Source organism: Lactuca sativa, chromosome 1, assembly GCF_002870075.4.
Source record: "Lactuca sativa cultivar Salinas chromosome 1, Lsat_Salinas_v11, whole genome shotgun sequence".
In the NCBI taxonomy this organism is placed as follows: domain Eukaryota; kingdom Viridiplantae; phylum Streptophyta; class Magnoliopsida; order Asterales; family Asteraceae; genus Lactuca; species Lactuca sativa.
Window position 1 is genome coordinate 54,057,527 of NC_056623.2, and position 11,255 is coordinate 54,068,781.

The following is an 11,255-nucleotide window of genomic DNA, read 5'->3' on the forward strand; positions in this document are numbered from 1 at the left end:
ATGGTCATTTTACCCAAGGGAATGTTATCAGTAATTGATTGAGTATGTTGTGGGAATTGCAGCCGGAGGATTTTCGGAGCAGCAGCAGCAGCAGTAGGCAGTCAGTTCCCGATCAGATCAGCAGCTACTTCGAGGTGAGTTACCTTCCAGTAGCGGTGGGTCTAAGGCCACAATGCCAGCCCACCAGTAGGAGACGTATGATAGATGATTGTCTCTGCGATATCATCTAGGTTTGCTACTATCTGATATGTTAAATGCTAGCACGATATGTTATATGTGACAGTAGTAGAGTTCGGTTGTTAGGACCGGAGGGTAGTCAGACACCCCAGATACGTCTGACAGTATGTGATGTTATGTTTATATGCTAGCATGATCTGTTATATGAGTTAGAGCTAGTAGGAGGGGAGCAGTCCCCGAGTTCGGTTGTTAGGACCGAAGGGTAGTCCAGACACCCCAGATATGTCTGATAATATGTTATGTTATGATATGTGATAGTAGTAGTAGTAGGGGGTGAAATAGTCCCCGAGGTTCGTTCGTTAGGACCGAAGGGTAGTCAGCACCCCAGAATGGCTTGACACGGGTAGTCGGCACCCCAGAATGGCCGCACGGGTAGACGGCACCCCAGAATGGCCGCACGGGTAGTCGGCACCCCAGAATGGCCGTACCGGGTAGTCAGGCACCCCATAATAGCCTGGCAGTATGTATGATATGTGTTGTATGGTATGTGGTACGATGGGGGAACTCACTAAGCTTTGTGCTTACGTATTTCAGTTGTTGTTTCAGGTACCTCTTCAGCTAGGGGAAAGGAGCCGGCACGGTAGCGGCATATCACACACACTCTTGTTTCCGCAGTTATGAGTTTATTCTGGGATTGATACTCTGATATTTTGGTTGTTTGAATGTTGTGGATTTCAAGTTTGGTTTTCGATGTGAAATGGTTTAATTAAACAATGTTTTAATTATTAATGTTTCTAAGTAATGTTTTAAAAAAACGAAATTTTTGGACGTGAAAATTGGGTCGTTACAAATGGTCCATGGTGTATGAGAGCTCTTATGGACAAAAAAGGTCTTAAGAGATCTGGGATATCCCAGTTCCGATGCAACTACAATGTGATAATGAGTCTGCTATGAAAATAACCAATAATCCAGTCCAACATGACACGACTAAACTAAACACGTAGAAATAGATAAACATTTTATCAAGAACCACCTTGAAAAGAAACTGTTGAGCTTCCTCATATTTCTTCTGAAGATCAACTTGCAGACATGCTTACGAAAGCCGTATGTGGAAGAGTCTTCTATTGATCTCTTGATAAGTTGGGAATGATGTACATACATTCACCACCTTGATGAGGAGTGTTGACATGAACAAAATAAGGAAGGATAGTTAGATGTAAATGTTATCTAGATCTTGGATAATAGGTTGTAGATTAAGGTGTTGTTTGTTTTTTCTGACACAAAATGTCTGCAGTCTGCGGACCAAATCTGTAGACCTCTGCAGCAGAAGAGGTGGACCAAACGTCTGCAGTCTGAAAAAAGAAGACTATTTGTTTTTTATTTAAATCTTCAGTCTACTAAAATAAACTAAAATCTAAATAAAGTGATTTTTTTAAACTACAAAGTGATTTTTTAATATATTTATGACTTTGTTATAAATAATTAACAAATTTAAATCAACTTTTAGTATTATTGTATAAAAAATGAAAATAAAAATAGCACAAATTAACGTATAGTTATGACTAAACATTGTAATTAGGAATCAAAGAATTTGATATGTAAATGAATGGAAATAAACTTCGATTTATTCAATTAAAAATGTGTCATAAATATTCTTTCTAAGAAATTGACGATACTTTATTAAATAATGTTTTATAAAATTTGGCACAAAAAATATAAGAATATATATATATATATATATATATATATATATATATATATATATATATATATATATATATATATATATATATATATATATATTCCATTCAAAGTAATTATTATGTTATTGTATGCATAAATATGGGTCAATCAAATTTACTTATTTTAAGAAAGTGATTAATATATATTATTGAATTAAGGGGGTGTTTGGCTTAGCTTCTTAATGGCCAAAAGTCCTTTTTCTAAAAGATCATAGGCAAAAGATGTTTGGTAAAATACTTCTAAAAGCTACTTTTGGATTTTGCAAATAAGGAAAATCAACTTTTTGGAAAAGTCAGGAAAACCTGACTTTTTGTAACTTTTCCAAAAAGATCTTTTGGCCTCTGAAAAGCTAAGCCAAACACCCCCTAAATATAATTGAAAAATATCATCTTAATTAATTACAAGGTAATTTAGTCAATTAATATAGATTTAATAAAAGAAAATTGCATTTTTTAAGGGATCATAGATTCTATTAATTTTAAAAATCCGATTTTACGAATTATAATTCTTTTAATTCGGACATTCTAATAGAATATGTTTATGAGTATATTCAAAAATAAAAATATTCTTGAACCTATTTTGTTGATCATGACTTTAAAAACTTCTTGTAGAATAACAAATTCTTGAACAATCAATTGAAGAATAAAAACAAAAAATACATTATTTTTTATAGAATACGGGTAAAAAGTGTTAAGAATTACATTTATTGTTAAAGAATAAAACTAAAAAACTTTCAAAACGAGAAAGAAAACATCAAAATCTAACAACGACACTAATACATTCTAAAAGAATAATGTTGCTTAGAATCACTTTCAATTTTGTACTTCGTTCTTCAAGCATCAACTTCTGTGATTCCAACAAAATTGGAATTCGTGATTCCATTCCAATAGAATTGATGGGCTATACAACACTAAAGTATCTAAATCATAAACACACAATAACAATTGGGCCAAATAATCTTAGGTTGTTTGTAAGCACGACTTGAGTTAGTTGTTCGACTTGGTCCACATCATATATTTAGGAGATTATCGGCATGAAAGCTCCATGAAAACCATAAGGCACTCGATATGGCAAGGTAATAATTGCAACTGGTAAACTTATGTGCATCTACTAGGATAACCTATGAAATTAAGCCAATTTGTGTCCCATTGATATCCAAGAACCATTAGTCCAATTTGCTTCACAAGAATATCTATACATGTAATAAGAGATTGATATAAACTTACCCGAGATATATTCAAATGTTCATCATGTACAAACGAGATCACCCAGCCATCATCTTCTTCAAGACTATCGGGCTTCAGCACAAACACAACACCTGAACATAATGCGTTTTCTGGGAATTTATGGTACTCCATTTCTACATAATCTTGCTTTTCATCCTAGAAGATAGTATAAAGTTATCAATGTGGATGAATACAGTGTTAAAATTGTAGCACAAAGTCGAATAATCTTCTACCATTAAACTCGATCTTCTATCTTTCAGATGGAGCTTCACTAGCGAAAGAAGAGAATAAGAAGAATGATGGCAGTGGACTTCGACCAATGGCAGCGGCTCCTCCACAACTCCCTTCTCAGGCAAGAAAATCGCGACGTCCGACGATGGACGCGTCTCCGAGCGACAACAACTACAACGACATGTGGCTGTGGTGCATTCCTCCTTACACACGACTGAAATGGCGCAACCCCCTGTCGGTCTCTGTCTTCAGCCTTCACGAAAAGATAGCAACAACAACCCTTGACATGGCGGTGGATACAGTGGTCGGAGGAGCAAGAGGGTAGGGTGGTGGCCGATGGTGGGAGGCATAAGGATGGAGGTGACGGATGGAGATGGTTTGATTAGGGTTACGGTTTATATTGGAGGTGGTTTTAAAAAGCCGACGATGGATGGAGAAAACCTAGGTAGCTGAAGTCAATGGTTACCATAATTATAGGATATTATTTATGGAAACTAATTATCAAATTACCTATTTACACTTATTTATTTATTTATTTATTTTTATTTTTATTTTAAATTTTGATTGGCCCACATTTATGTATACAATAACACAATAATTACTTTGAATACCTGAACCTAGCTCTCTCTCTCTCTCTCTCTCTCTCTCTCTCTATATATATATATATATATATATATATATATATATATATATATATATATATATATATATATATATATATATATATAAACAACTTCAACGACTATTATAGTAATAAACTTTTATTTATAAATTTGTCAAAAATATCATGTATATGTCGTTGAACTTTTTTTTTTAAGTATTGTAACTTTTTTTTTTTCAAATTGTTTATCACTAATAAAGTTGAAATAAATATAAATTCAGAAAAACTAAAAAAAAATAAAAATAAAGTATATGTGTTTTTTAGGCTAGAAGATGCCTGAAGATTTAGAAGACTCTGATCCACATTTGCGCCAAAAAGAGGGTGCACATACATTTTTAGGTCTGTGGTCTTTAAAAAAACAAACAGTCTGCAAAGGCTAATGTCTACGTGTGGTCTGCGCCTCGTACAGAAGAGAACATGAATATCTACGGACAAAAAACAAACACCACCTAATAATTTGTTTGTATGATATGTGTATATATATTCTTGTACCAGTGATTAAGTTAACAAAGAAAATGGAAGTTCATTCCTCAATCTTGAATCCTTACTTTCTACATATATATTGATGGTAAATCGCTTGCGAAGATAACTTTAAAAGGTGTGTTACTCACTATCTCGCAAATTGATCTGGAGTTTGAAGATAAAGGAATTACTTTGGCGTTTGTTTACAAACGTGGTTGGAAAGAAGATAAAACATACTTTCGGAAGGACATTTGGTGTGAAGATTTACTATTAAAGGAGTTATCCCGAAATCTATATGCCATTGAAAAAACAAAGATTGCATAACTCTTGTGATCACTTTAACTTTAACATGATATATAGCATGTTAAAACAGTCAACTATCAAGCAGAAAAAAATATAAATATTTTCATTAGTGAAAGTGAAATAAAATGGTGGACACCAAAAAAATGTTTTAATAGTGAGTGTCAAATATGATGGTTTAAGACGATAAATAAGCAGCAAGTATGATATTACAACATTTCTATACAAATGAGTCTCTCTATACGATCTTTTCCTTCTCATTAAAAAAAATTAAACAATTCTACAAAAAAATCAACCTCCACATCCATACCAACTAACACTACATCAACATCACCACCATGATAACCGCCACAATACCCGAAACCACCACACCGGAGCCCCGCCGGAAACCACCACTCGTCGGAAGTACCCTCGGAAGCGCACACTCTTCACCATTGAAAAAAACCTTAACCGGAAACCCGTCCCCACCAGCCACATCAATGCCAGGTGTCAGTTTCTTATTGAACGAAATCACCGATTGTTGTTTCCCGGGTACCCGTGGGTCCCTCTTTGGGTTATCCCCATCAACTTCCCCAACCAAATAATTCAACCCCGGTAAACCCTGCATAAATATCGTATCATTAACCCCATGCAATTCAATCCCCGTTCCATTAAACGAATACGCCTTCTCAAACCCAGGGGCAGATTTGTCCATTTCCACCGCAACAAACCAGTCAGCAAACGAAGAATCATCCCAATTAAAAAGAGTAATCCGGGCAGACCACCCGCCCCGATAATCGGTCAGCAAATGCCAGTTAAGACTGACCCCACAGTTGTCACCACAGGGCAGCGGATTGGGAACTGCCCGACGTTGGAGGGAAGCCCACGCGGTCGAGAGCGCGGTCCGATTCTCAAACGGAACAAGCAAAGCCTGGGCGGGTAGAAACATCGCAGGCGCGGTCGCGCTACACGTTCGAGAATTCGGGCAGCCACACGCGCAAGTCGGGCAAGGGATGATCGACTCGTTGTAGTACGCGGAAAACGAGACACAACATCTCGGGCTCGAATCTTTCGCTTGTGTAATATTACATACAACTTGCCAAGACGAGACCGCAGTGGGCCCGGGGAGTCCGCTCGGGTCAAGGAACTCGGTCGGGCTGACCCGAACAGGCGCTCCACATTTGTAATCCGGGTTCAACCGTCCGGAGATTTTGAAATTTTGAGGCGGGATGAGTTCGGATCGGTTTAAATCTGGTGGCATTTTGTAAATGTGGATTTGAAAAGCGGATTTTGACTTTGTGGGGTCCATTGTCGGGGGTAAAATCGTCCCGTTTCGGCAACAAAACGGGATCATTCCTCTTTGTGTGTTGTTGGTCATTTCGAGGGGTAGATCGATTAAAGTGGGGGATCTTTCACAATTTAGAACGGTTGAGAAATCCATTTGTTGGTAGAATGCGCCTTGTGGACCGAATATACATTCGGATGAATCACGGGTGTAAGGGTATGCGCCTTTTATGTCGTTTATGAATTCGTCTCGCATCCAATCCCATGTTAAGTTCCAATTATCAAGGCGTCCGAGTGCGTTGTGATTTTCAATTGTGACTTCGGCCCAATAATTTGATTCGTATGTTCGGATTATATCGTATGCGATTGTTAGATCACCAGATTGGCGTGGGAGAAATTCGTCTTGTGTTGTGATGTTGGTTAAAGCGTTTGGATCTTTTCTGCAACATACTTGCATCACTCGGGTTCCTAGCAAGATTTAGTCAAATATATTAGTCAAGTAAAATTAGCAAAGTCAAACATATTAATCAAGTAAAATTGTTTGTTCACATAACCATCAATTATTAAAGAATTTGTTAATTTTCAATTACGGACACCATTCAAGTAAGAATGAATCAAGAAGAACCCTTAAATGAATTGGTCAAGCAATTGAAAACAAGGTAGTATTTTAAAGAAGCCACAATTACGTAAATTTAAGACTCAATCCAGCAAGTTTTAAGCAATTAATAATAGAAACCATTTCAAGAAGTCAAACATCTACAAAAATTAGACACTCATGGAAGATGGAACTACCAAAGAATTTGCTGATCAATTGCTTGATGGAAACAAATTTTAAATATTTGAAGGATTTGAAACAAAAACAAATTCAGTAACAAAGAGCCCTTGAGTAAAAACGTTCAAACAATTGAAATCAAGAAAGAATTACCATAAATCAAAATTAGCTAAACTTGCAAATACATCACACACTAAGTTGGACCATGGCAAATTTCAAGCAATTAAAAATAACCCACTTCGAGTAAGATCAAATTAATAAGTTTCTTCAGTGATATGGATACATATAAACTAAGATCAGATCTATAAAAACGCTCCACTGATCTAATCAAATAGTACACATCGAAGTCAAATGATAGTTTTTAGAAATTATCAAACAGAGCAATCTCTGATCATAATCCTTTTCATCCATGGTAAGCTATAGTAAGGTTATAAAGCATAAATAAAGAAAAATTTACCTTGCATAGAAGGTCTAGGGCAAACAAAGCCATCATTCACTAGAGAAATATTTGAAGGCATAGGAACAGCGGGCGAGTCGACTCCGAACTGCGTACCCACAAAATCGACCTCAACCGACATCTGATTCACATCTCCAGCAGTTTCAATAGCAGTCTTGAGATCAGCACTTGGAAATCCAGCAAAAACGGTGCCGTTTCCAACCGGACCCGGAAAAGTAGCAGACCCATCAGCAATCACAGCATTAGAAGCAGATACCAAGTACTCATCGTGCTGAAAACCCACAAACACCCTCCATGATTTAAGCTCTTCGTCGGCGTTATTGAGGACTCTGAGGGTTGATTCGAAGCGGTAGGGTTGATTTGATGTTCGGTTTGGTGGGAGCTTGGATCCGGATGTGTAAGTGTAGGATAAGTAGACGCCGTTGCAGGAATCGGACGCTGGTGGCGGTGACGGTGGTGTTGGAGTTGGAGTTTGGGCGGCGGTAATGGTGGCGAGAAGGAGAAGTGTGGTGGTGATGAGAGAGAAGCTAGAAGCCATGATTTGAATTTCTGTATTGTAGAGAGAGAAAGGGAAAAGCGTATATAACGAAGAGAGGAAACGAGGAGGGAGCTGAGGTGTGAATCACTTGAATTGGGCAAGAAAACCTGACACCGCGTGTTACTAGCTGTCTTCGATATTTTATTTTTTTGAATTTGTGTATTAGAAAAAAATTACACAATCTATCCAACTTTAAGATTTAAGATTATTGGGGTTTCACAATTATTTTATTTAGGTTATTTAAATACTTTTAAAAGTTTTGAACGGTGACTTTTAATTTTTTTTTTAGTATCGAAAAAATTAAAATACTTTTACCAAAACCCAATTATATGCTAGATTTATTAAAATCTAATGATATTGTCACAACGTTGTAAATTGTAATGTTTTAAGCAAAAAGATTTAAAATATCTACAATTTAAATAGAGTCGAATGGTAAGTGTTAAGTTTCTTTAAAACTTTTGGTTTGATAGAATAATTAAAAAATTTAGTTATTATTCATTATCTTTTCTCAACGAAATAAATGGTATTTGTGGGTTTAAAAATTCATTCTAATGTTTATTATGAATCTTTGCTTGAACGGATGTTCTTTTAACTATGAGTTTTATAAGGCCTTCTGGTATACTCATAACGAACATGTTCGTGGTCTATGTGGCCACGAACAAAAAATGTGAACACCATCCCATACTCTTAGTGGTGGCTAGTGGTGGAAAAATTCGTGGTCAAATGTGGTGGGGAGAACGGACAACAACATCCAATCAATTTTTTTCTCTCTCCATGTCTCTCTATCTCTCTCTACCTCTCTCTACATTTTAATTAATTAAAAAATATATATTTTTTAATTTAAAAATAAAAAAATAAGAAGCATATAGTGGTGGGTATCCCATAGGTTTAGTGGTTGAATGTGGTGATGAGGTGGCACCCACCACTATAGTGGTTAGTGGTGGGTATAACGGATGGTCTAACACCCAATGTTATTATATCAGCCTGGTTTAGGGCATGTGGGGCCCATAATTTAAGGGGCCCAATTTTTCTTTAATAGTAAGTATGATGTATCGGTTCATCCCAATTGCCCTAGCAATCCAGCATCATCGAAAGAAGCAGTGTCATACAGAAGCCAGCAGCGATCAATACTCAACACATCACGTTGTGTTTGTTGTCGTTAAAAGAAAAAAGAAAAAAAGATTGCAAACTTCCAGGCGTCCAACGACAGCAAATCAGTCGATCAAGGCATCAGGCCTCCGCGAGACACCCACAACAACTCATCGAGACAGCCGGGGGTGAGGATCGATTATCCTATTATCACTATAAGGATTGTTATCACTATAAAGCTCCGTCAATGACTATGTCATATTGTCATATTATGAGATTGAAATTTGATTGACTGATTCACAATGTTGAATGGATGATTCCGAAATAGATTATTACTTATTAGAAACTGAAATTAAATTATGAGATTATGTTTATTGTATAATTGTTTATCAGAATTCAGAAACCAAAGTGTTTAAAGAATCAATACCACTTTATAAGATTACTAGATTATGTTAATTGTAAAATTGTTAACAAAAGATTAGGTTATCTGATTATTAAAATTTCAAATTATGTTTATTGTTTGTAAAATTATAGTGATGAATTCTAAATAACCATTGGTAGTTACAAAATAATTAAATAAATAAAAATAGATGTAGAAAAGAGAAAGGCCGACGTCGGTGCTCTAGATAAGTTTATCAATAGACAACCAGTTGAAGAGCACATTGAATAGCAAGAGCCCGTTAAAGAGCTTGTTGATATATATGATCCAAGAAGGTAGGAAAAACTTAACTTTGAGGATATTAAACTTTTGGTCGAGAAAGGTCCTAAAAGAGATAATAGTATTATGTATGGTCCCTACGATAAATTTGGTAAACGGTTTTCTACAGCTTTATATACAAGAACTTTACCAAATTTAGAGAAGTGTGATAGAGAATGGCTAGTATATTTGAAAGAGTTAGACACAATATTTTGTTTCTATTGTAAAGTGTTTAGAAAAGGGATTTCAAAAGGTAAATTGGATGGTGAAGGTTATGCAGATTAGCACCATGTTACCACTAGGGTTAAAGAACACGAAATTTCATTAGATAGTCTTACAAATAGGAATAAGTGGTTTGATATGCGTAAGAGATTGAACTTGAATGAAACAATTGATAAAGTTCAATACGAGCAATTCAAGAAAGAAAGATTACCGGAAAAAAGTCATTTTGAGAATCATTGCAGTAGTGAAGTTTCTTGCTAAACATAATTTAGCATTTCGTGGATCCAATGAAAAGTTGTATAAAAATGGTAACTATAAATTGTATTTTTTTTGTTCTAATTCCACCAAATACATTTTTGTTAATTATTATGATTGAGTCCACTTCCTATTTGTTACTTGTATTTAGTAGGTAATGAAATTTTTTTGGATGTCATTGAAATGTTGGAAGAGGTTGACCCAGTTATCAAAGAGCATGTGTGGCGGATCACAAGTGTTGGGCTTTATGTGCATTATCTTGGCCACTTAATCCAAAAATAACTAATATCTTTGTTAGCTCAAGAAATTAAAAAAGAACTTATCAAGAAGATAAAGGAAACAAAGTACTACTCAATCATACTTGATTGTACTCCTGGTTCAAGTCGTCAATAACAGATGGTGAGGAATTTAAAGTTATCATATAATCTTGTTACTGTCGAGGAGTCCTTTTTAGGTTTTTTTGAATGTTGATGATACATCCGGAAAATGACTATTTGATATTACACTTTTGGAGTTAAAGTTTCTTGGTCTTGAAATTGATGATATGTGTGGTCAAGACTATGATAATGGAATAAATATGAAAGGAAAACACCAAGTAGTGCAAAAGAGATTTTTAGATATAAATCCTAGAGCATTTTACACTCCTTGTGGTTGTCATTCTCTTAATCTAACATTATGTGATATGGCTAACAAGTGTGTTAAAGGAAAGAACTTTTTTTGGATTCATCCAACGCATTTATACTATCTTTGCAAATTCTACTAAGAGGTGGGATATTTTGAAAGATAATGTTAAAGCTTGGAGTCTTAAGTCATTGTGTCAAACTCGTTGGGAAAGTCGGGTTAAGAGTGAAAAGGCTATTGAACTTCAACTCGTGGATGTATGGGAAGCTTTATTTCAAGTTGGAGAAAAAGATAATTATGCAGCAATTGCAAGTGAAGCAACTTCACTAGCAAAAAAAGAATTTGGTGACTTTGAATTTTTGGTATCAACTGTTATTCGGTATAAAGTACTAAACCATGTGAATATTGTGAGTAAGAAGTTACAATCAAACGATATGCATCTTGATAATGTTATTATAGAAATAAACAAATTGATAGGGTACTTCAAGGATAATAGAGAAACTGTTTTTTCAAAAGCGACTATTGAAGCTAAGGAGGTTGT

At 35.5% G+C, this 11,255-nt stretch overlaps 1 protein-coding gene across 1 annotated transcript; it reads right to left on the minus strand.

Annotated features, from left to right (window-relative positions):
- Window positions 1-4,947: 4,947 nt before the first annotated feature.
- On the minus strand, window positions 4,948-7,932 carry LOC111915373 (COBRA-like protein 7). Its single transcript, XM_023911036.3, has 2 exons — window positions 7,293-7,932; window positions 4,948-6,531 (listed from the first exon to the last, which is right to left on the minus strand). The coding sequence occupies exons 1-2, from the start codon at window positions 7,828-7,830 to the stop codon at window positions 5,120-5,122; spliced, it is 1,950 nt and encodes a 649-aa protein (XP_023766804.2). The 5' UTR covers window positions 7,831-7,932; the 3' UTR covers window positions 4,948-5,119.
- Window positions 7,933-11,255: the final 3,323 nt, after the last annotated feature.

What these genes read in the sequence shown, in the direction of transcription:
- LOC111915373 (XM_023911036.3), bottom strand. Translation starts at nt 7,830, where the DNA reads ATGGCTTCTAGCTTCTCTCTCATCACCACCACACTTCTCCTTCTCGCC. An exon ending in CCCTAGACCTTCTATGCAAG is followed by an intron (nt 6,532 to 7,292) that starts GTAAATTTTTCT and finishes AAATCTTGCTAG; the next exon opens with GAACCCGAGTGATGCAAGTA.